The sequence below is a fragment of the Carassius auratus genome, chromosome 1 (assembly GCF_003368295.1).
Source record: "Carassius auratus strain Wakin chromosome 1, ASM336829v1, whole genome shotgun sequence".
Classification (NCBI taxonomy): Eukaryota; Metazoa; Chordata; class Actinopteri; order Cypriniformes; family Cyprinidae; genus Carassius; species Carassius auratus.
In genome coordinates this window covers 10,152,280-10,179,437 of record NC_039243.1, presented here as the reverse complement: position 1 = coordinate 10,179,437, position 27,158 = coordinate 10,152,280, and the positions used below count along the sequence as shown (strand labels likewise).

At 36.6% G+C, this 27,158-nt stretch overlaps 1 protein-coding gene across 1 annotated transcript in view; it reads left to right on the top strand.

Moving 5' to 3' along the window:
• Positions 1-27,158, top strand: part of ctnna2 (catenin (cadherin-associated protein), alpha 2) — a 392,860-nt gene that overhangs the window by 99,920 nt on the left and 265,782 nt on the right. Inside the window, exon 7 of the mRNA XM_026273010.1 lies at positions 10,682-10,885. Within this exon, the coding sequence (XP_026128795.1) occupies positions 10,682-10,885 (204 nt within the window). The remainder of the gene's footprint in view (positions 1-10,681; positions 10,886-27,158) is intronic.

Below are 27,158 nucleotides of genomic sequence, written 5' to 3'. Positions count from 1 at the left end.
TTGCAACACTACGAACTCAAGACTGAACAAGACAAAACTAGATCTTTGCCTTGCCTAAAGCTTAGACTAAAGATTAGTTGACCTTTAGCTCCAGCAATGCTATAAGATATGCTTTATAGTAAAAAATCCTTGCAGATGTAACATTTTAACATTTACAGTAATCCATCATATTCTATTAGTTCTTCAAAGGTTGGCCTTGTGCATTCACAGAGGTCCTTGATATTTACTGACCCTAGACCTACCTGTGACCCAGAGGGGCCTCGGTTGTGTCATCATATGGTTCCTGGCATCCACATGGCATATCACAGCCTGTAAAATGTTAAAAAAGAGAAATACATAGGCAAATGTTGCTGTTCTTATTAATAAGAGGGTTTATTCTAATTGTCTCTCAGTGCAGCCATGATTCATCTCATAAAAACATTTATAATATAATTTGCATTTGCAATGAACAATACAATTTCATTTACATCTCTCATCTGCATAGTGCTATTTATTAAAACTGCTTTGTATACGTGTTGACAAATGTGTTGTGTAATAAAATTGTAATGATATTTCCAGTACGTTTTATTTTGCCAAATTTACGTTATTATATTTTATGTGAAATATTTTATACAGGTCAGAACTTAATAACAAATAACATGAATTTTGCTTGTTCCCTCTTATTTTGGTAAAACAATTAACGGTAGCAATTTATTTTACAGTCCTGTTCCTCATGTACATACTATGTACTAGGGGTGTAACGGTTCACAAAATTCACGGTTCGGTTCGATACGATACACTGATGTCACGGTTCGGTTCGGTTCGGTTCGATACGTTTTAGATACAGCAAAATGTAAAAACATCTCAACTTTTCAGAATGCCGCAAGCGCACCGCGGGTCATGTGACAAGAACCAACCAATCAGCTTCATCCTTTCCCGTAACAACGTTGAGAGCTCAGCCAAGATGAAGGAACAGCTGATCATAGTTGTATATGGATTGCAATTTTGAAATAAATTCAGTAGCAGAGCTACTGCAAGCGATTTTTAGAGCTGCAAATCCATTTATCCTTCGCTGAAATTTCCGCGTCTCATGGAGAGAGCACGTCATTGTTGCTTAGCAAAGACAGACGCCTCATGAGCGCTTCTGCCCGAGCGCTTTGGAAAGGAGGAGAAAGACGCGCTTAGCGTTTTCCACGCGTTTTTAGGCACGATATGTGAACGGCCCCTAAGGCGCTCGCTCACTCAGCACGCGCTGAAGGCTCGTTGCAAAATGTCTAATGCATTTAACAGACCAGAAATATAAGATCCTAAAATAAGTGTTTGGGTTGGATTCCCTGTAAGCTATAGTGTCTAAATGCTGCAGGGATAGTTTGCTGCGTGCATGTTTCTCCTTTTTTTCGTCTTTTCCCAGATAGTACTGACGCATATATCCCAGATATTCCCGCTGTTTTTTTTTTTTTTTTTTTTTTTGTAATCCCGCTGGTGTACCCTGTCATGTTGCAGATGCAACATACCGTTGTTTTTTTATCCACCACTCTCTTGCCATCACCATTATAGCTTAAAGGGAATCCAAAGTGCACCCAAACACCAGACCTGTTGGTTATTGGAGGATCTTCTCATTTCTAGTCTGTTAAACGCATTGGCTATTTTGCAACGAGCCTTCAGCGCGTACTGAGTGAGCGAGCGCCTGCTGAGTAGCCTAACATAAACATATAAGATGGTGTTTTTTTCTTCTTCGGGAGTGTCAGGGGCGTTGCCTGTTACGTTGTTTGGGTTATTGGGCTACCTTGTTGAACGCATATCATTATATTTCTTTCTCTCTCTTTTTTTTTTTTTTCAAATATAATTAATTACTCCAACGAACCGTTCGGTATACATAATGCGTACCGCGTACCGAACCGAAAGCGTCGTACCGAACGGTTCAATACGAATACGCGTATCGTTACACCCCTACTATGTACTTATTATAGTAATTACAATAACTATGTAATAACTAGGTACTAACCCTGAACCTACCCGTAAACCGAAACCTAACCCTACCCCATGTAGTTACCTTGTATTACTAGAACTTTCTTAGATAAATACACTGTAAGTACACTATAAGTACATGTTAGTACACGAACTGTAAAATAAAGCAACCCAATTAACATTTTGCAGAGACCACAACTGTATTTCCATCTTTTGCTGAACACAAAATAAGATATTTTGAAGAATGTGTATAACCAGACAGTTTTGGTTCCCGTTGTACGTTTTACTGGTGTTTTGTCCTTGCAATGGAAGTCAGTGGTCCCCGAAACTGTTTAGTTATTCTTCAGAATGTCTTCTGTGTAATTTTTCATTTTTGGGTGCACTATAAATTTAGTCAAATTCTATGAATGCTCTATGCTGAGATGATTTACTCAAGAATGATTCATGAATATGTTGTTTTGGTTTTGTGAACTGATTCACTTGAAATGTTTGGCTCAAACAAACAATTGGTTCATGAATTGGTCTTTGCTAGTAAAATAAAAGCATCGGATCCGTGCAGGATGAGTCTCGCTCCTCTCTCCCCTTCACTGTAGTTTTAGACTGTCACTCAGACCATGTGCCTCCAATAAGCACCAAAGTGAATAACAATAGGTGCTTTTCCCCAGGGGGCTCTCTCCTCTGTGCTTTCTCTCTCCTATTCAAACGAGCTGTTTTCCAAAGGCTACTATGAGTCTTAGTACCCTTTCATTTAAGTTCCCTATTTTTAAAGTCAACTTTTGTCTCTGTCTCTGTGATTGGAGGTTGATTTGCGTGACTTTTCTTTTTTTTAAGCAAAACTCATTGATCAACATGAGCTTGCCACTTGGAGTGAAAGTTAATGAAATGTTTTATGAATGAAGAATCCTTGCTACATCCCTCTTTGCTGACTCTGTCTTGTTTAGAAAAAACTGATTAATTAATAAATAAATAAATACATCACTGAACGTTCAGAAGTAAAATATAGTCTGATGGGAAATTACTTCAATCACTTCAACATCTTTCTTTTACACACACACACACACACACACACACACACACACACACACACACACACACACGTATATGAAATTTCAAAATTTACCATATTTCACTTTTTATAGTGATCAGAGTTATTTGTGTACTACTTTTTGGCAAACTGGTTCCTTGTTTCTTCTGTTGCTTCTTATCTTAAAATGATGAAGCAACGATTTATGAACCACAGTGGAACAGATTAATGAGCAGCTCTTTTTATCTGTGAATTACTGATGCAGTGAAGATCTTTGTACGGTCATTCCTCATGCTTACAACACCAAATGAATCTAAAACACTTTCAACACTGTGCTTACAGTTCCTGTCATTTCTAGCTATTTTTGCCTGCATATTTTAAATCAATCAGTTCCTTTGTCAATTTTACTACTACTACTACTACTACTACTACTACTACTACTACTACTACTACTACTACTGATGATGATGATGATGATACAGAAAAAAGGGGACACAATTTGTATGCATAAAATACATATCAAAAGATGGAAAGTAAAACTAATAAGTAATAATAATAAAAAAAAAAAAAACAATTCCTCATGAAGTTCACTGCTAATTTAAAGGTGATTTTGAGGTGTTTTTCTGACTTTTTATTAATTTACTTTTTATTATTTAACTTTTATTAATTTTATTTTTTATTTTAGTTTTACTTCAATATTTTATCTTTATGCATGAAAATGTAATGAATAGTAACAATGGCCTGGCTATTGGTTTGCGGTGTGTGACTTTCAGAGGCTTTCAGACAGAATGAACAGATCTACACCGCAGGATGGTTGGAGAGATGGCGCTCTCCTGTTTTGAGGGTTCCACCTCCTGGAAGGTATTGTCAGTGTTCGGGAAAGTTACTTTTAAAAGTAATGCATTACATTATTGCGTTACTCCCTAAAAAAGTAACTAATTATGTTACTTAGTTACTTTCGATGGAAAGTAATGTGCTACGTTACTTTTGCATTACTTTTAAATAAGAGCAGGGCTTGATTGTTTTTAATATAAGAAGTTCTATTTATAGCAAATGAAAAATCTGTTTCACACAAACAGTGTAATGAAAAAACCTTAGGCTGAAGGAAAATTAAATTCACATATGTACAGCAGAACACAGGAGAAGAAGGTTCAACACTACTCAGCATAATTAAAAAAAAAAAAAAAAAAAAAAAACATTAAGGACAATTGATAGTTTATCTAAAGTCATTATTGCTTATTAGTATAGTTGACCTGGATCATCAAAGTTCATCTGCAAAGACATTAGTTAGTAAAATGGGATTCAATACATTTGTGGTATTGAACATATTTAATTATTGCAGGTATGGGGACATATTCTGAGTTTGCATTTCACTATTTTAATTCAGTTTGATGAATACTAAATCGAGTAGGATGAAGCTACATCATGTTCACACAGCTGACACAACGCCTCTGTACTTCAGATTTCTCCCGGTATGGGGACAGGAGACTTGTCAGTCAATAAATGAAAAAAAAAAAAAAAAAAAAAAAAAAAACTTTTGAAAAAGTAACTCAAATATTATCTTGTAAATTAAAAAGTAATGCGTTGCTTTACTAGTTACTTGAAAAAAAGTACTCTGATTATGTAACTTTCATTACTTGTAATGCGTTACCACTACACTTAGTATTGTGAAGCTTTCTCACCATCTCTTTGCATCTCTGTTTGTGTCTGTCAGACAGCTGACATTAATGTTTTTTTTTTTTTTTTCACCATGTCTTGTTCTATCAGAGCAGGATAATGCTTACTTCCCCTTGTGTTTGTTTTGGCTTGTGGAACCCACAGGCTGCTTTGTGTGTGTGTGTGTGTGTGTGTGTGTGTGTGTGTCTATATCAGGTTTTGGCAGTTTTTTTATTTTTATTTTTTTATTTATATTCTGTGTTTAACTGCTTACATTTTGTGCAAATAAACCACAGTGCAAAAACAATCTGTTTAATTGATTAATTAATTAACAAATAAATAAATGAATCACTTGGCATTCACAATTCACTTGATATTTTGAATTAAGATTTATAGATATATACTGTATAAATAAAAAACTTGCATGAATGAAAAAAGCCTACAATGGCAACACTGATCTGAATATCTCACTGAAGGTTTTCAATATCAGAAAAGGTTTATTTTTTAATAATGTCCATAATCGTTTCAGATCAACCTGAATTGTTACTGCAGCATATTTCAGTGTGGTTTGTTTGGTGAAACTTTTCACAGTGTAATGCAGGCACTAAAAAAAGAGCAGCACAAAATAAATGGCATTTAATTCTAAAAGTGAGAGAAAAGGTGGGAAATATGAATTTAATAAGGCAAATAATAACTTTACTGAATCTATGAAAGGGAGGGGATAAGGGAGAGAAGAGGAAAACAGCTTTAAATGATGTGGCATCTATGAGATTACTGTAACCTGACAAGAAAAACAAAACAAAACAAAACTTTTTAATACTGAGTTTGTCATTCTTTGTTTGCATCAGTCATATAAAATGTGTTTACTTATGCTTTCTCAGTTTTAGAACAACTCTTTTACCCTACAGACTGTGAGGACTCGAACTTAAACACAAGCAAGCGTATGCATGTGAGTGGTGTATATAAACCATTGTGGTGGACAGAAGGCTCGCCAACACACAACAGAAACACATGAGACAGACTTCTGATGTGGGCAGTTGCATTACAGTGATGACAGAAACATTTTAATAGCAGATCAAAGGGGGAAGTGTTGGTGGCACTGCGATGGAGCAGGTGGTGTTTGTATGAATCAGTCAGATGGCACTCCGGCCCTCTTAACCTTGCTGTATGTCCGCACACACTCACACACTCATTGAATGTAGGACAGTGGTTTGCTGGATTCCAGCCTGAATTAGAGACACCCTAGATAGACACAAGTCATTAATAACCCGCACAGACTAGTCACCGGCCTAGCCAACTTTGTTTGTCACCCTCTTTCTGTCCTTTTCGCTCTCTCTCTCACCCATGTTTTTCCTCTTTCCCATCCTCTCGCTCCAAAGCACTTTAGTCACTGTGTAAAAGTAGGTTGCGTTCAATGCACCGCTCTCCTGGATGCTCCCTCATTATACCGTCCTTGAAAAACAACCTGTCATATTGTGTGAGAGGAGTAAGTGGCAATCCCACCCACTTCTAAAACACACACACACACATACAGTACACTACATAACTGATTGAATCTCATTTTTACAGATGAGTTTGTGTACTCCTCAGCAATCAATCTGGACTAATTATGTTTTGGGCTGACAAATTGATGGCACCCTTACAGAATGACTTTTTGCATTTCACTTCATTTGTCTTCTTAGTGCATATTGTATGTTTTATGTGTCGTCTAGATTAGAGAATTTAGATTTTCTTAAAGGTTTATCTGCAAAGAATTTTGTATCATGTATGTTGGGATGGCAAAGTTGAATTTTCACCATTTCAACACCTCAGTCTTCAGTGTCACATGATCTTTAGAAATCATGCTGATTCAGTGATATAAAAGGTTGTAACCATATATTTAACATTATGGGGAGACCAATTTATATACCATGGTATTGTTGAATAACGTATTCTGATTGGCAAGTAGTTGTGCATTAAAACCGTGTGCTTTGCATGCAACTTCCATGTCTCTCTCTCGACTTTTATTTGAGAAAAAAAGTAGAGTAGTTTGCGTCACTGGATAAATCTATCGGTCATTTAACATTTTCATGTCTTGCAACGTTAAACTGACGCTTCGTGCTGGAATATGCACTCTGCTTTTGTGAACAATAAACCTGGCCCACTTTTATTTGATTGGCCAGCTCAGTCATTTTGACATTAACAAGCACTGTTAGACCGCTGAGGCAGACCAGCCTAAAAAAGACTTATTGGGTGGTCTGTGGTGGTTTATATGCTGATAAAACATTTTTGTTAAAATGCAAATGTTTATTATCACTTTTGATAAATGTAAGACATTCTTGCTGAATAAAATCAGAACCATATTATCTATACACATATCAAGTTTTTTTAAATTTCTTTTAATTTTTGTGAAGGCTATTTGTATGTATTTGTATGCATTGCTGTCCTCGAAAACCATATAGAGAAGTTTTGTGATAAGACCAAGATCCAGGCTTCATGACGGATCCCAGTCCCACAAGCACTGATGAGTTTTTGTTTCTTCAATAATTCTGCGAGCAATGCAATAAGCCTCTCTTAAGGACAGCGTGAAAACAAAATTGATCTTGTTTGTTTGTGTAATGAATGTACCTGGTCTCATTTAGCATGATTCATCAGTGCTTATGAATCAATGCGACTGTAAAGAAATAGATGTCTGAAGGCTATGCAGGTGGAGAAATATTAACCACAAATATGAGCTAGATTTTCACAATCCAATCAATTCCTGTTTAATCAAATCAGGTCTTGGCCTACATTACGTCCTGCTAAATATTGTTTAACTCAAGTCTGCACTGCATTACAAAAGTCAGATGTGTTGGAAAAGCTGTTGTTTCAGGTTGTCTTTACATAAATCGAATAACTCATTGTAATAATTGGAATATGTACTCGCAATATGCGACACACAAGATCTAAGTAATCTGTACAAATTGTTTTACATTGGCTTTGGTCCAGCCTGTCGGCATCTGAAAGTTCTGCCTGTTGCTTTTCAATCAAATATTTCCCACGAGTCTTTGTTTTAGCTCCTCAATCAGGCAGAAGAGGGCAGACTGTAATAGAGCCGGGAACTTGATGCCGACAGATTTCAAACAAACCTATAAATAGAGTCATTGAGATGGCCAAGACTGCTGCTACTGCTTTTACTTAAGAGTTGATCTCCATGGCAACAGGCTATTATGGGAAAGCTGTCTCTATGTATTTCTATCTCTAATTGTGCTGCTGTTAGCTGGCAGTATTGCTGCTAGATTAGCACATACAGTACAAAAGATGCAAACATAATTTCCTGTCTGTGGATATGCCAAAGAACAGGAAGCGCACGCTGAGTTATAAATGATGACGGATCTGTGCACTTATTATTAACCACCAGGTCTGAGTGGCTTTCTGAATACTAGTCTCAAAAGTAAAGGGCGCACTCACTAGCTACCTCTAAATGCCACCTCCAACTCATCTGCACTGGCAAAGTCCACAAAATGCAAACTGCTGCCGAAGCAGTATCCATATATAGCCATAAAACATAATATCGGCACTATCAATATGGTAATTTTCCCATCCCAGCCCTAGAGATCATAAAGCCTGTATTTGGTAGCATCTTTTCATCAATAAAAAGGGAGGATGTTCTTGAGTCTGCATCCTGTGTTTAAAAGCCCCATTAAATCACAATGTGGTTGTAAACCGAGGCCCTGGGTCTCCCCTTGAAGGTCACCTTAGCAGCCTCTCTATGGGTTTTAACTGACTGTCTTCAGTGGTTTGCTAATGGAAACTACTGTTTGTGAGACTAAGGCATACATTATAAAGCAATAATCGAAAAAATTTGGAAGGTTGTTTTATACACTACATCAGTAGTTAATGACTGACTTTAGGGTATACACACACACACACACACACACACACAAATTCACCAGTGTTTCTGCTACATTCATTTTCGTAGTGATGGGTCCTCATTGAACGATTCATTCATTTTGAACGGAACGGGCCATTTGTCTCAGCAAGGGATTAATTTTTTACGCATGTGGAATTAAATTATTAGTTCACCTCTCTAGTTTTGACCTCTCTGAGCCATTCATTCATGTGTCAAGTGACATGAGAGCAGCAATGGATTAGAGCTGGGCGATATATCGAATATTAGCAATAGTATCGGAATGATTTTGACGAAGATGTAAAATTTGAATATATGGGGATATCGAATATTTCAAATTAAAGCATACTTTCCCAAAAGAACGCGCCGAATGTCCAAAAAAGGAACCTGTACCTGCCCTACGCCCCTCTACTACGAGAGCTTAATGATAGCTGTTATAGGGTTACATTTTCTGCCCGGTGTTTGCTTATTTTAAGCAATCTGGGAAATATGCGCACGTGCTCACTCCTCATTGTGGAAGAGCCACCGACGATAATCTGAAAACACTAATAACAAGCTGGAATTGAGCTATCTAATGAAAGCGTCGTTCAGCCGGTCTGTGTTCTGTCGTGAGATCTCAACTGTATTGTTTGCATTTGTGATCGCAAAATAAATGCACTTACTCGACCGCTGATGTTTGAATAGAGAAACATAGGCTATGGCCAATTGGAATTACTATTGGGGAATTTTACTGATATGTTTACCAGTTTCCATAATATAGACAGAGAGAATGCAAAAGTCTTTGGTATTCATTTATATATATTTATATATAAGAAATAGCTTTGTGCTTCAGCAACTAGCTCCCCATCTAAGATGGTTTTTAATGTCAGTAGGAACATAGTTTCATGACACAGAGCTTCTCTTAAAACTGCAGAAAGTTGACAGACTTGTGTTCTTAGCTTAAAAACTTGTTAAAATGTTTTAAATAAAATACTTATCCCAGTTGCATAGTATAAATTGTGAATTGCATCCACTAAAAAGTTGACAGAATTCACTTTCTGTACTTATTTGCACTGCGTCAGTTACATATAGGCTTACATGTATTCATTTATTAAAAAGCAGGAAGTGATCTCTTGGTCTAGATTTTTTAACTGCTTAAATAAGCTGTTTAATCTAAATTGTTTTTTTTTTGTGTGTGTGTTTTTTTTTTTTTATGGGCAAAAGAAAATCATGTTTTTTTTATTATTTAAATGCAAACGCAAACATATAGAGATATATATCGAATATCGTAAAAAAATTGACAATATCGAGATATCATTTTTTTTTTTATATATATATATCACCCAGCCCTACAATGGATGCAGATATTAGTTAATAATTCCCAACCGTTCTTACAAACACAGTGTTTAGTTCGTTTCTTTACTCTTACAGTTACGTAATGTTTCTGGTCTCAAATTTTATTTGAGCTTTATAGCTTTTAATTTCTTACCATTGATAAATTTTATAATTTTTTTGATGGTTCTTATGTGAGAGAACAAATGTGAAGAATTAGATAATGCTTTCAACTTTTTCTTTACTACTATCTTTTATTTTTGGATAAATAGTGTTTTTAATGAGTGATCTGTAGTGTGTATTTTATTGACCAATATATATGTGTGTGATTTGAAAGCTCTGTTTGATTTTGAGTACAGGTGAAATGGGTTTTAAAGCCAATGTTTGATTTTGCCAGAAGAGTCAGGGGTTCTGTGAATTTAGTTTGAAGGTTTGTATTTGTGTTTAAGGTTTTGAGAAAATGAGTGATGGTTTCAAGTTTAAGCAGTTCAGAAAAAACTGTAATACTGGCCTCCAGTCAGAGTTGGAAATTTCAAGATATGAGGGGGAAAATGCTCCCGTATTACAGTTTTTCACAGACCAATGTGGTAAAATGTGGTCTGTTTTCATTTACATATAAGCATTTATTAAAAAAAGTTGTTCAAGATGTTTGAATCATTAATTAACAGAATACTGCATGGTATTGTGATACTTTAGCTGGTATCATCAGACATTTAAATTATATTGTGATAAATAAATAAACATGTCTCACAATGGTAAAAATCAGCCTACAAGTGATTCTTCCTGAAGTTCTTCATGGTATGTTTAGTTTTAATCTAAAACTCAATCCATATCCCTGGTCTTATTTATTTTTTTTATTTATTTTTCAATTTCAGAATAAAATCATTTTGGACCCGCTAACATTCAGTGAGGCTCGCTTCAGGCCGTCACTGGAGGAACGTCTGGAGAGTATCATCAGTGGTGCTGCCCTCATGGCTGATTCCTCCTGCACACGCGACGATCGCCGCGAACGCATTGTGGCAGAGTGCAACGCCGTGCGCCAGGCCCTGCAAGACCTGCTGAGCGAGTACATGAACAATGTAAGTCCTGAACAACATTTTCTGCCATGTAGAGAGCTTGGTGACTGGTTTTCAAGTGATGTTTTTCTAAACACTATTTTTATTTTTGTGTAAGTTTTACTGAATGATGAAGGCGATGATTATTGATTTATTACTTTTTTGTATCAGTTTTAGATTTAGTGACTCACATGCAGCAAGGTTAACTTGCTGTTTAAATGCTTTTATAAATATTTACCTCCAACAACCATGGTTAAAGTAGTCATACCTTTTAGGGTGTTGACACATACCATTTAAATACACATAATATTTCTTACAGAGTGGTTATTTTTTATCAGTACTGACATTGAACATAAAAATCTTTCTGCATAGAAAGCATTAGTGTCACCACATATAGCGCACTTATTCTGTATAAGGTTGTATCAGGTTATGCACATTTCTGAAGTTTAAAAAGCATATAATCATATAGAATTATCAAGGTGTTGCATATGTGTTTGCCTTTGTTTTTGTGTGTATGTGTCAATTATTTTGAAACAGGTGTCTGCCTTGCCAATTGTTCTGTAATAGCCTATTGATAACTATGGTATCAATGGGGGCTGTCAGGCTCTGACACTATGCAGTAATCAATGGCTTCTACCCAGCTCTAATCTAGTGTATTTCTTTAGTGCTGTTGTGCTCAAGCACCATACGGGAACAGAGGGATATTAAATACAACCTCTCATTTGATTAGCGATCCCCCTTTAGTCATAACACTACGCCAGTGGAGATGAATATCACATCAGCACTCCAAGTACAAGCTCCTGCTCTGGGATGAAATGTGTTTGTGAGGCTAGGACACTTGTTTTATATGAATTTTAGTCTCTCAAGTACGGAGCCCCGCACATGACATGCAAGAAAAAATAAATAAATTGTGCGCACGATTTACTAATTCGTTCCCTCAATGTACTAAAATGTGCACACGATTACTATTGCGTCCTCGATTTACAATTTCGTTCACTCGGTTTATAAATTTTGCACACGATTTGCTAATTCGTTCCCTCGATTTGCTAAATTTAGCAATTTGAGGGAACTAATTAGTAAATCGTGCCCAACATTTATAAATTGAGTGAACGAAATTCTAAATCGAAGGAACGCAATAGTAATCGTGTGCACGTTTTAGTACATTGAGGGAACGAATCAGTAAATCGTGCACACAATTTAGCCTACAATTTTTTCCAGCATGTCAGAATCAGAATCAAAATGAGCTTTATTGCCAGGTATGTTTACACATACAAGGAATTTGATTTCCTGATATGATGTTTTAGTAACATGATTTGGGGGGAGCGTGTCAGATACACAGGTGGACCACAATCAATACTATAGTATCAACTTTATACATAGGAGCTAAACAATTAGTCAACATTTGTCAACAATAAAACATTTCAATAACATGATTTGTCCAGTGTGACACTAAAATTTGTGCGAGACTACAATTCAGCCATCCTTAACGGAATCTAATAGAAGAAGGCACTCTTATTAGAAGTTCAAACAAAGAGGAATCAGTAGAGTGTGGGAACGTTTTACTAAACTACAAACAAAAATGCTGTCATGCGTAAAGGCTCTGATATGCACTCTCAAGTTATTTTTCGTTCTTCACTTATAGGCAGTGCTTTAAGTGGCCCAAAAGAGGTAGCCGGTAGGCTATTTTATTATCGGGGTGGGGGGGGGGGGGGGGGGGTTAAAAGATAATTAATTTCAAACCTTAACTAAACACATTTTTATTCAAAGATCAACCATCTGTCATTACTCTTTAGTCTGGAACAAGAAACAGCAACATTAAAATAATGAACTCAAATGTCATTGTAAAAAAAAAACAAAAAAAAAAAAACAAAGTGACTGTTGTAAAAGTGCGTAAATCAGACCTTTCTGTAACACTTAACGTTAATAAGCTTAAACGAAAATAACGAAAATAATTGTGTAGCGGAGTATTTTTTGTACACAGTGCCGCGAACTGTCAATCACTCCTGTGCGCGTGCATCACTGTCCTCCTCGCAGCTGCAGCAACTTGCGCTCTCTCTCTTCATCAAGCTTTAAAACAAAAAGGGAACAAAAATATCATATTGTCTTTGTGCATAGGCTATAGATTAATTAGATAAATGAATATCTAAATTTGTGCCTAGCCGTTCTATTTTTTTAGAACTTAGAAAAAAGATGCTGCAGCCAATGAGCAGCCGGCGGGGGCTGCAGGACGACTCAACATCCGCAGACAGTTTTTAATGTTTATCAGACAATAAATACTCAAGATTTTGCTTTAGTATAATTTCCGGGACAATTAGGGCCAGATTCGGGAGTCGGGACAACAGTTTAGATCTTGGGGCTGTCCCGAATTCTTCGGGACGTCTGGTCACCCTACCTGAAAGAGCTACATTACTTCATTAGCTTGAGTCTGACCTGCAGTGATATCATTCAGACTTGGTGAGGTGTCAGTCAGCGAATCATCTGATTCTGATCTTGTTCTTTCAGTATTCAGAGTCTGAAGCTAAGAGAACATATTAAGTGTTGTTAACTGTATTTGAGTTTAACCGAACTGAGTGTACACTCATAACAAGTTTCACACACCTTCTCCGGCCCGGTTGAGTTGTTGACACTTAACAGTGGGAAAAGCGACACATGCGCTATTCTCTTGTATAACTTAAGGGTGAATGGGTAATGTAGTTTCTGCTCTCGGTGGGATGAATTAGGAAGCTTGCATTAAATCGGCAGTGCAGGTAAAAGATCAAATCCTCTATTAAAACAGATGTCCAAATGAGCGTACCGGTACGCTAAAAGCGCGTTCTGGGCGCACGGAGAAGTGGCGGTACGCTCAAGAGCTATATTTGGAAGTGGCGTTACTGAGTACCGGTGCGTACCGGCCCACTTAAAGCACTGCTTATAGGGGTAAGAATAAGTCTGATATATGCAAGCAACATTTTACTGTTACTGAAAATCCAGACACTGTTGAGAGTGGCATTTATATGAATATGGAAATATATGCTAAAAATATGCAAACTTATTTTGTTTTTCCTCTCACTAACAAAATAAACACACAACAACAACAAATTACAGCATGATTTAGTTATTTAATTAATTATTATAAATTTTTTAAATACCTGGCATTTAATGTGGTAAGGTATTTCTGATTATAATCTGATCACAGAAAACATGTTTATGTCTGGCATAGAGTGTATTTGTTGTGACGTAATCGTACTCTTTCACGGCTCTTCTGTTGTAACTTCCGAATCCCTCAGGCTGAATTATTGTAGTTTCTCAGCTCACTTCAAGATGATTCATCTTTTGGTAGTTTCTGCTAGAGAGTTACAGCTGCAGGCATGGAAGAATGTGTAAGCGATCTTAACCAAAGGCCAAAGAGATGGCAAAACTTGAAACGTTTTTTTTTTTTTTTTTTTTTTTTGATATCTCTATGGTATATGTCAAAATTCTAAAAAACTAATTTTATCCCAATAGATCTGTGGTGTATGTTATATATCAGAATTCAGGTAGAACAAAATAGAGAAAGAATACAAGTTAACCCGAGGTAACTAGAAGTGATGTCTGATTTCTTTAATGTACACAAAAGCTACCATTGGTTCGGTTTCTTCTAACACGTTTTTGACTTATGCCACTGTCCTTTCACAATTTTCTCTCACCGTTCTTCAAGCTCAAGCCTGAACAACTTGTGAAACAGCACAGGCTTGCTCAATGTGCTGGTTTCCAATAAATTAAGTTCAAGTGACAGTAGAATGTCCATACTTGTCCTGGGCGGTAGTGACTGTTGATTGGTGACACCCACCCAGGCTCCCATACCACTGCTGAATCATCAGAATTGGCTGATTTAGTTACGGCAGACCAGAAAGGCCAATTTATCAATTGATCGGCTGGATAATACATTGCTTACCTGGGTCAAGGGAGCTTGGGCTTCTGGCTAGAGGTTGAAGGGTTCCAGGGGTTTGTGGGTGTGGTGGTTCACCTCACTAGTCTGGCCTGCAGTCCAGTAAAGAAGATTTAGGGAGTTGGTTAGCAGAGCTTAATCTTGCACTTTGCGGGACAAGGCACTCTGGCGGTCACACTGCATTTAAAGAAGATGGATGCCTATGTTCCTCAGCTCTCCAGGGGGCTACACAGAAAGACTTGATCAAGAGTCAGGGTCTCCTAACAGTCCATCCACCAAACAGCGCTGCTACCAGCCACATAAGCACGGAGCCTTTGCAACCCAAATGATTACTTAAGAAGAACTATAGCTAAGGAAATAGAATGGTGGGATGGATAGATTAGAAGTGCATATGAGATTTGATGTCACCTCCTGCTGCACTGGGGGCAGATGAAGGGGCAGATGAAGATGCTATTTTGTGACTTACTTTGAAAAGTTGGGTCACCAGCACTATATATATATATATATATATATATATATATATATATATATATATATATATATATATATATATATATATATAGATAGATAGATAGATAGATAGATAGATAGATAGATAGGTAGAACCTAGAGTACCCCCTCCTTCCCCGTCTATTTATAAATGTTTTTTTTTTTTTTTTTTTTTTTTCTAATAGGCATTGATACTATATCAACCATGAGCCATAATTTGCCACTTACAAGACGGTTGCTGGTGTTATTATGTGGAGGGCCATTCTTAGTCTACAGATTGGAGAAAAAAAAGTGTAATGCAGTCTTGTTCGTTACAGTTTAGGCAAAACTAAATAACTCTCACTTTTAGGAGATCACTAGCATATCAATAGCTTCAAAGCTGACTATGTGGCACAAAAGTAATGACATTAAGACTAGAAGCAGTTCAATATTCTTAAACGTACAACAGAGTGTCATTTCATGAATCAGTTGATTTTAAGTGTCTTTGAGCAAATCAATTGAGTTAATAAATCAGTGACTCATTTATAAAGATGAGCTCAATTTTGAATAGCAACTAGCAAACTACTCTTACTGCTTTTGACTGCAATCCAAATGAATTAATTCCTGAATGAATCAGCATTTTTGATGAATCACTTGAATGACTCATTGGAAACTCTCCAGGACTAATGCACAGTAACTGTTGCATATTATATTACATTATATTATATTATATACTGATATGATTTGTTTTTTGTGAAACGAGTTGATAAATTTAGCTCAAGTATTTGTCTTTATAATTCAGAATGTTCCAGAACTTTTGTTTTATTATTATTTAGATAAAAGTTCAAGAGTTCTAGAATGGTGTACAAAAGTGACATAATGTTGTGACTTCCTGCTCATCTCCCTAGGATAGCTAATAACAAGCTGTCGTGACACGATACGGTAATGTCATGTGACTGCTGGTGCCTCTGCACAGTGTCCTCCCAGCCACACAAGCGCTTTGAAGCCTTGATTTGGCAAGTGCTAGACACCGTCTCATTGGACAATACCAGTCATTTCAGAGAAATAACCCACAGCATGCACAAGAAGAAAGCCTTTCTTTCGCTCTCACCATCCGTCTCACTCTGTCTGCATCAGTGCAAAACCTACCCTCAAAGACACAAACAAAAATACACATGCATATTACACATTCCCCTTTAAGCTTTCAGGCAAAGTCTCCTGAAACATCTCCTGTGATTTGCTCTCTCTACTTTTGCTAGCACTACTTGTGCCGTTCTATTAGCCTGGCTGCAAGAATGTTGAGTCATCTTAGCTCTTTCCTAGCCTATGTGAAGAATGAGGTCTCTTATCTAGCTGTTGGCTACAACTGGTGTTTTTCTAGCATTTTGAAGTATGCTGTATGTTTGACGTCTCCTGTGTCCATTATTACAGATGACTGGAGAGAAACACACAGCATGATTGTCTGCAGGGAACCTGGATTTATGTGAGCTTTTGTTTTCTGCATCTGAAGAGATGAGAAGTACTTTAGGTTTTCCAAGACTGTAACTGCATCTCTACTTGATGGCTCCTGCTGCTTGTTTAACTTTCCCATTTCGATCTCTCCAAACCTAATTAGACATCATCTTCTTTTCTTCGTTCTCTCAGATTCTGCTTGCTGAGAAGGTTTCTCCAGGCTTTTGTTGTGGCATCATGCTTGAAATCCTCCACATAACATGACACGTTGTTTCTTACATAAAAAAAAAAGACAGCCATAAATATTATTATTGCAGTTTTGTTTTGTAAAATAATAATAATATGCAATACACGTCAATATGCAATTGTGTTCTGCAAGAAAAAGAAGTGCATAGAGGTTTGGAGTGACAAAAGTTTGAATAAATTATGACAATTTTCATTTTGAAATAACTGTTATTTCAAGGATGCATTTGCTCGCATTTGGTCTAATTTTGGTTAACTCTCATGTGCTTCATAACCATTCCTCAGGCAGGGGAAGCTGACATTGTCACAGGTAGCAGACAGAGAGACCTAATTAATGTCAATCAATCGAGCCACAAGCATTTCTCGCAATTAAGTTTTGTCTCCCAGCATGTCAAGCTGATTTAATGTCAAGACTCATACTGGATGGTTTTCAGATAACTATTTTTGAAATTTTCCCAACTAGGCCTAAATCTGTCTTAGGAAAAATTAGGAAAAATTTTAAAATTATCTAAATTAATGGTGCTCTTGTGCTAGATGTCTTTTTTGCATATATATATATATATATATTATATGATACATCCTCACAAGACTTGACCTTTCTGAGGTCATCGCAAATCAAAGACCCCCTGTACGCATTTCAGGATTGTTTTTGCAGATTTCTTCACCCATTTCTTTTTCATCGAGAGCCTCTTTTAAGCCAGATTCCACACTTACGCCCTATTAAGTGGCCTGCGTGGAGCGATCCATCAGCCTTTTCCCATAGCTACAGTACTTGTACCCTCCCCTCCATCTGTCGGGCCTTAAGGCCCCTGGCTTGTTTTGCACTACCAATGAGAGACACTAACTTCTCTTACAGCCCCATTCCAAATACAAAGCACAGACTTTGAGCGTAATTTACAAAACATGATATCTGTGTTGTTTTAGTGTCCAATAGTAGGGATGCATGATATATTGGTATAACTTTTGCTAACAGACAATTTGGATATAAACTAAATTCAAAATTTATGATTGGGGGATTTTTGAAAAGTCCCTTATATGCTCACCAAGGATATAAGTTGAAAATGCATTAGACACAATAACTATATATATATATATATATATATATATATATATATATATATATATATATATATATATATCAATCACTCCAAAATTATTTACTATCATTTTTGATAATTCTGATGAATCTTTTTGAACAGTAGTGTAGGTAATGTATATCGTATTGTATCATATTTGTTTATTATACTGCACATTACAATGTGTAAATTCACTTGTAAATTTAATTTTAAATTTAGTTTTTGTTTTATAGTAAATAATGATTTACTTCTTATTTTTCTTTAGTTTTCACTTTTAGATTTACTTTTTTTTTCACTCATACATTTTTAAATTAATATATAGAAATTTAATGAGGCAACAATTTTACATAAGATACTTTCTTTCTCTGTAGAGACAAAAGAAACTTTAGACTTTTGTCTTTTTGCACCTTCACAAAGGCATCTGAAAATAGTAATGAGAAAAATAAGAGGACACACAGTTGCAAACTCTCAAGGAAGGACCTTTTATCTCCCAATTTCCTTTACAAGGACTCTTGCCTGAATGCTGGCCCTTGGCCTTGCTCTGGTAATGCAAGGAGAGAAGGACGCAGGCACGAGGTGCATTTCTTTTTCTTTATCTTGTCCCTCACATTTTTCCCAAGCACTTGCTCTATCAGTGTTAAACTAGAATTGCACCGCCAGCGACTCCTGTCCCTCCCTCTCCAAAAAGAGAGGTTTGCAGGTTAGAAAACATAATTGGTCCCCATATATAGTCAAAGGGCTTAATTCAACACCGCTATGCAAGATAATTCAGGCAGGATAGGAGTTTATAATTCCCCAACCTTTTCATTAATTTGCTCTTCATGTTTGCTGCCTGCAGTAATCAGGGGAATGAAATAAGACTCAGAATGATGATAAATCACTCGGTGGCCATGTTTTCTGCAGTGCTGCTTCATTGCTGAATGGTGATGAGAGTGAAAATAGTCTTCGCATTGCTTTGTGAGTCAAGAGAGGCTGGATTGTGTGTGTGTGGGAGAGATGTGTCATTTTCTACCCTCTTACCAGCTGTCATTTTCATTTTTTTTTCTGTCTGTGTGTTTTGAGCAAACATGCACTCATGTCTACTTAAATTTTCTGACTTTTTCTCTCTGTCTGTGTGCATTGAAAATGTTTTGTGTGGGTGAGCATGTGTTAGCACGTAGAGGACTTCTTATTTTCTCTCTTTTGTTCCACCTTTTTCTTTTTGTGTTACATTTGTTTGCTCCGGGCTGAACGAGCACCTCACTCATTTCATTTTGGGTTTGTTTATTTTGGTTTGAGCCTGTCCCTGTGTTTCTGCGTCTGGTTGTGTATCAGTCTTGGGGTTAGCAGGGTTTAAAGGCCTGAGTGCGAATCCAAAAAGGGCAAAATCAATCTTGCTATGGCGCCTTTCTTTGTGTGTTTTCTTCCTCTATATGACTCGCTGGTCATTCAGCTGTTTTCTTAGTGCCAGTATCAGTATGCTGAGAATGTGAATTTATATGTTACAAAAAAAGTCTGAGTTCCATTCTAAAAGGGGAGTTCTGTCTATTGTATTTTTATGTTTTGCTTACCTTTTTTAGAATTTGACTTTTGAGTGTTATTTGAACAGGTAGTCCTGCAGAACCACAGTGTGATGATGCATGACTGGTCATACACATTCCGCTCTTTAAATAATCACTGGTGTGAAAAGCATCGGCCTCTCTCGAAAAAGTCTAAGCATCCATCCGGTGAATTAACTTTCTGCTCTGGCTTGACGTCAACATTCCCTCGGCATCTTCATTGCGTGCCTCCTTTATTAAAGTCAGGAAACTGTTGCCTACCAACAGTCATGTTCACTTTCAATTAAGGACGTTTCAGAGGCATCGTGCTGTGAATCAGAACACCCGCCACTCCAGTGGGTCCCAAGACCCTCACATCCATGTACTGTATGTGAATGCCCGTCCGTGCCGCAAGGCCACGCCATTTTCCTCTCAGATGATGCAGCCATCCGGGTTTAATTGGCTTTTTAGGCTATTTCATATTAAGAGGAAGAGATGGAATTAACTAGAGACAAATTAATGTAATAAAAGCTCTCAGAGCTACATGCCCGTTGCATTAGCTGTGATGGCACTTCCCCATTCAGCCTGCCGAGATTCAACCTGACCACACCCCCCACACTTAAGAGCCGTCTTTGGTGAGAGCGGCTAACGCGATTGACATTGATAGGTGGATGGAGCTGTGAAATCGAGTGTAATTTTGTTAAATGGGCAGACATGGATCTGAGGAGCAGGGCTCTAACAATGTTATCACGCTACATATGTCAGAGATATGAATGCAGGGGTGAATTCTGCGGGGTGGAGGAGCATGCAGTTCACCCTGCAGCCCGAGTGGAAGGAGGCGGGTGGAGAAGTGCATGCTGGGCTGTAGGGTAAATCATGCGGAACTGTTCAATCAAGAATCTGAGTGAAAGAGCAGGAGGGATGTGGAGAGAGAACATGGAGAATAAAAGGAGATGTTTAAAGAACTATGACGTTCCCCTTTAAATAAGTTGGGTTTATTGCTGCTTTCCATAATCTTCACTGTTGTCTGTTGTTGTTGTTTTTTCTTTTGCACCTTAACAGGTCAGTAATGATAATGCACACATAAACGGAGTTGGCATGTCTTTTGACTTACAGTCACTTATATGCTTTTACTCACCCACCTGAGCTTTTTTATTGTCAAACTAAAATAATTTGTCTGCATCACTGATTGCCAGTCATTGGACTTGTAATCAGCTAGGTTAAACCTATACAACAGACATTTAGTATATTTCTTTTATTGTTATTATATTTTATATATATATATATATATATATTTTTTTTTACTCCCCTAGAGTTAAATATTTGAGTTTAACTATTTTTGAACCCATTCAAGCGATCTCCGGGTCTGTTGGTAGCACTTTTATCTTAGCTTAGCAAAGATCATTTAATCTGATTAGACTGTTAGCATCTCCCTCAAAAATGACCAAAGAGTTTATATATTTTTCCTATTTAAAACGTAACTCTCCTGTTGTTACATTGTGTACTAAGACTGACATGCAAACATTTATAAATAAGTCATATCACCCCAATGTTTCAGCATGGTTGCTTGCACACCCCTTCGACGAGTGAAAATTAATGTCCATGCACCCTAGTTTATTGTCCCCCCTTGTTTACTACATGAAAACATGAAATATAAATGCAGGTGTGAAGACCAGGGCATTAGGGTCATGTATTATACATCAGATTATCCATCCTTACTCTGCATCTTTTATATTTCACATAGTACAGACAGATGTGGAATGACTGTGTGTGTTTGTGTCTCTGAGACAGAATCAGTATTTTGATTTGCTTTATAGGGCATTTACAATGGCAATGTCTCATACTAAATCCAGCATGAGTTTGAATAACCTTAGACATTATCGATGTATAGGGATCAGTGGTGTCAAAAGTATTGCCATTCATTACTCAAGTAGAAGTATAGATACTAGGGTTTAATAAGACTTTTGTAGAAGTTAAAGTATCAACTCAAGCTTTTTACTCAAGTAAAAGTGTAAAAGTACTGGTTTCAAAAACTACTTAAAGTATAAAAGTAAAAGTAATGTAAGGAAAAAAAATGCCATTAAGAACAAAAGCTTGGGCCGTGCTACAGGTGCCTATTGTGCACTACCCCACCTCCTCAAAAAAACATTTTTCTAAAGGCCATAATGACTATAATGTTATATTAAAATGTTCATGTTGAAAAATTTGGGATGCACTAGGCTACCTGTTCCAGCCACATATATGCCCATTGAAAATGAACTCGTTTTAGTACAATGCAAATACATTAAAGAGCTAGAGTTATGACTAGTTGCCTATAAGTATTGTTATGGTGCAAAAAGTCAAACTTCAGAGGCATGTCATCAATAACCTTTAATGAAATGTAAATGTACATCCAAGCTTAGCTGCAGGAACATTGGTGCAGGCTAAGAAACAATTACTCTTGTATGGTTGACTATTTACAATAAACATTATAGTGCTGTCAAAAAACTAAAAATATATACATATGTCTGCTATGTCCAGTGTTTGGGGGGTAACGAGTTACAAAGTTGATATAGAGCTTCACAGTCCCACCCACAGCCCAAGAGAGCTTTGGTGCCGGAAGTAAATTTCCCATTCACTTTCGGAAAAATCCGTATCTAAAGAGTTTTAGAGCATGTGTGAGGATAACCAGCTACGGCTGAACTCATAAGCATATAACATATCATTTCGAGTGAAAAAATTAAGACAAAATCCCAAAAAAGTCAAAGGTACAAGACTGTGTACTTATTTTCATTTCGAGCGCAGGAACTACTCATCCCATAAACCACTACACCTCATTGAATTCGACTAAAGCCACAACTGCGAACGAGGCAACGAGCCTTTTGAGCGACTTCCAAATCTGAAGACGGCCGCCCGCGCAAACTTTTTCCTCCAGTGAATTTTATTTTATTTTATATAGTGAATGTGCAGTAATAGCAGTTCTTTCAGTATTAATTGTGTAAATAAATAGTGTTTTATATATGTATTGTGTATTGATTTTTATTTTATCATCGTGTATTTTATATTGTGTGTGTGAAAGTGGTTAACGATAACGTCAGCAGCATGGTGTAGTGCTTTGTACCTGAATGCAATCACCGCTCAGTCATCAAAACATGTCGTTGCCATTACACAAATGTTCAGTAAATGCACAAAAAGGTATGCCTAGACTAAATATTGTTTTGACAGTGGCATTATAAAATGCTTGATATGATATGCTTTCATATGAAGGCTACAGTAGCCTAGCTAAAGTGGACGATAATGCTAACTAAAGTTACCAACCTCCCTGCAAAACTCTCAATGGCAGCCAAGGAGATCATGAGTGCACTGATAAGTCTACCGTGCAAAAGCGCAACACAGGTTTTTATTTTATTTTATTTTTTTATTAATGATCTTCAGTCTTCACGGACCTTCGAGGGGTTTAACCAGACGGTTACACGAGCTCCACCAATCAGATGCATTATTGTGGGATTGTGGGATTGTTCAGGATTGTGGGTAATGAAGTACTTAGCCAAGACATCGCAAATAAAAGGCATTTATATCAAAACAAGGTTAGTGCCCCATGATCCTTTAGCGTTTATATGAGCATATACTATCGCTTAACGCTAGATATCACAACATTAATCGCAAACGATAATTTATTAAAACGTCTCACTACCCAACTACCTACAGTAGCTTAATTTGTGGAGGACGAAGAGAAAGCACCCATTTGGTAAATGAGCCAGTAGTGAGAAATAATAACTTTTAAGTAGGGTCCAGTGCCTTTTCGATACTTTTAAAACGGTACCGGCGCCTAAAGGTGCCTGAACCGATACTTAAAAAAAAAAAAAAAAGAACTACAAAAAAAAACTATGGATAACATTAAAGAACATTACAAATATTTAAAATAAATCCATAGCTTTCACCTTGGATGCTCTAATTTCCCAAGTTGTGCTTCCCTTAATCTAAGGCTCATACATGTATTTCACAACCTGGGTCATTATTTAATAGAAAACCACACATAATGTTTCTGCTGTATCTCTGTCACTCACTCTGATATTTAGTTATGATGAGTGCTGTTTGTCACTTTCTTAAATCAGTTCTGTGAATGACTGTATGCTCATTCTTTATAAAGTAGCAACAATGTCGTTTGTAAAATACAGTACTGTGCAAAAGTCTTATGGAAAAGAAAAAATAGTATTTTCACCCCAAAAAAGGGTTTTATTTATTTATTTATATCTTTTGCTGCAGTGTGTCCGTAGGAAATATCAGTTTGCCATTAGTTCTAATAATAATCTAGTGCGATTTTGAATGCACAAGCAGTCTGACAATAGCAAAATGAATGTTTGGAAATGTAAACTGATATTTTATATTGACACACTACAGCAAAATATATAAATAACTCTCCGAATGCCATTCGTTTAAGGGAAAATACTGCCTAGACTTTTGCACAGTAGTGTAGGCTATGTATAAAGTACGTATGATTAAATGAAGTATATTTAAATAAGTTTAATTAAAGTATGTGTTCGTTCATATTTGTTAACGGCTAGATTTTCGCTGGAGGAAACGGCTGTTTAGTGATGAGCGGTGAAAAGCGAAAACTTTGCAGTAGATGAGAAACCGACTGCTTCTTCGTGACCTTTTGTAAACTGTATTTATGACAAAGAACTTCACAGATACAGATATTCTAACAATCTATCGATAAACACACACCTTGTGTCCTCTGTCTCTGTTTGAGCTCGCGCTGCTCCGCCGCGGTCTGCGGATTGAAGAGCGCGCTGAAAGACGGAGAGGAGACCGGTCTGACGCCGGTTTCATTTGAAATTTAAGCGGACTGACTCTGAGGCGATCGGATACCGGTTCTATACCCAACCCTTCTTTTAAGAAATATATTTTTTGATAAACGAACCCAAAACTGGCTATGCCCTTGCTGCAGTGTGATGTGATTTATGTCATGTGCAGGTGCGATGGACCGGGTATGGACCAATAGGGTGTCGGAATGGTATATGTTTATACTTCTCATCCAACCACAATCAAATTCACTCCATCCGGATGGCGCGATTTATCTGGATAGTTTTTTTTTTTTCTCTCTGAATGATAACAAGCCGGAATGAAATAGCAGTAACGAAGCTATTTTTTTAAATGTAAGGAGTAGAAAGTACAGATACTTGCGTGAAAATGTAAGGAGTAGAAGTAAAAAGTCGGCTGAAAAATAATTACTCAAGTAAAGTATAGATACCCCAAATTTCTACTTAAGTACAGTAACGAAGTATTTGTACTTCGTTACTTGACACCTCTGATAGGGATACATTTTTGGCATTTTGTTAAAATAATTTAATTTTTCACAAATTACTTGGACAGATGTTTTATGAGCATCTGATTAAACAGAAAATTACTAAATTTACTAAAATTACTAAAATTACTATTATTAAAGTCTGTGTGGAATATGAATGATGGCTAATGGTTAACATGACCTCCATTACACACCCACAATCCCTATAAATGGCTAGCACTGAAGTCCATTCTTTACAACCTGTTAACTGTCACTCACGTTTTTGAAGATAGACTTGAATGTGCATGATACAAACCTAATTTTTTATAATTCATGACTGAAAACATTTTGTAACATGATTTTGATGTACCATTTACATGGTAATGCAATGTCTGATTTTAAAATGGGTTTTGAAGGATGAATTTTGAGATTTTATGTTTTCAAGTGATATATAACTTCTGATGAAAAAGGCAACGAGGAAGTCTTTTTTTTAAACAAAGGTCAAAGCCCCTTTTGTACTGTAGATTTCTGAGGGTGCACTCTTGTCATAAATTCATCTATTATTTTTCCTACATAATGTTTAACAAAAAATATTGGTAAAATATATATTTGGGAGTCTTAGACCTTTCCAACGATATATAGTTTGTCAAGATTAGATTAGATTTGATTGTAATATAGTATAGTCAACGTAGGCGTCCCGTATACAGGACGGGGTGACATTTAACAGGTTCAAATTAATACCGATAATACATATAACTTGAAAGCATTTAACGATGAATTGTGCAACTTCAGAAATTACAAAATTAGAGAAAATAATAATAATAATTTATCTGCTTAATTTTCATCTCAGAAGTTTTTTTTTTTTACATTGTTTAATATGTTTGCTTTTTATTATTATATTGTGTTTATTGATTCTGCAATGTGTGTATGTGTGTGTGTGTACATTAGGGGTGTGCATCTGTATTCGGATAAAACCGGAAGTAGGCGGAGCTTGAACTGGAACTTCGTACAATTATTGTTATGGTAATTGTAAACCATAACAAAGACCGTTATGGTTTTAGAGACTTTGTTTTTTTCATAGTTATCACTGAACAAATATGCAGTGTTTAACTAAAAAAAATAAAAAAAAAATAAAATGGTTGATTAGATAATTGCATTTTTCATGAGAAATTGAACAGGTGTTCCTAATAATCCTTTAGGCGATTGTATATACACATACATACATACATACAGTACACATTCATTTATTCATTCATTGTCAGTCAAATGTCCTTTTCTATTTTAGGATGAACAGTCCCTTTAACTAAACATCAGCAAGGCCAGTTCAGATCAGTCACCTCTCCACTTACTGACTAGAAATCAAGCCGTTAGAGGACATAGACGTGTGGCCAGATTATGGTCAGAGTGGCTGTAAATCTGATTAGTGTTGTTTCTAACCTGCAACGGTGCCACAAATGGCATTAATTGTTCTTATCGGACCGATAAGACCCTCCCTTTCTCCTGTACACACAGATCAGAGTGACTGCTCATCAATTTATTGGATACGAGCTGTTGCTATTAGTCTGTCTGGATTTTACGGCCCTATGCTGTAAACACAAGGGTAACGGGGGCCACTGAGTCCAATTTATAGAAGCTTGACAGGCTGTTTACACAAGCCAGACAGAAAAATGGTTCTGATAGTAGATATTTTGATCAGAAGAGCCGATCTCCTGTGTGGTGGTATATAGTTGAATGCATTTTAACCTTGACAAATTTGAAAATGCTTTTCTGATGGTTAATATTAAAACGATATAGGGAGAGGAGTTCACTAGACCTTTTGGTGTGGGACCATAGTCCATTTTTCATCAGAGTTTGGTTGGTGTGAAACTGTAATCTCTCTCTGGTATGGACTAAACAATCAGAACAAACAGAACTAAGTTTGAGATTTATGTATTTTAATTGCATACAAAAAAGTGCATAGCAATAAGTTTATTAGTTTGTTAAAGCCAAGTCATCCAAAATAAGTGGGTTTTTAAATTATATATAAAAATAAAAAAAGTATATATATATATATATATATATATATATATATATATATATATATATATATATATATATATATATATATATATATATATATATATGTGAACAAGGTTGTTTGGAAAGAGATTGAATCATTTATTGTGTCAAACCGATTTCGGATTTCACATATCAGTTGTGCATTTTGCTCCCCAAGACATTGGCTTCCCTCTTTTCCTCCACTGCTGCTCTCCTCCCGTGCCATCAGATAGGTGAGGCTTTGACCTTAATTCTTCATGGTCTGTCAGACGCTCCTGGGCCGGCACAGTGGGTCATCAATAATGTCTGGCCCAGCATTGCCCACTATTGG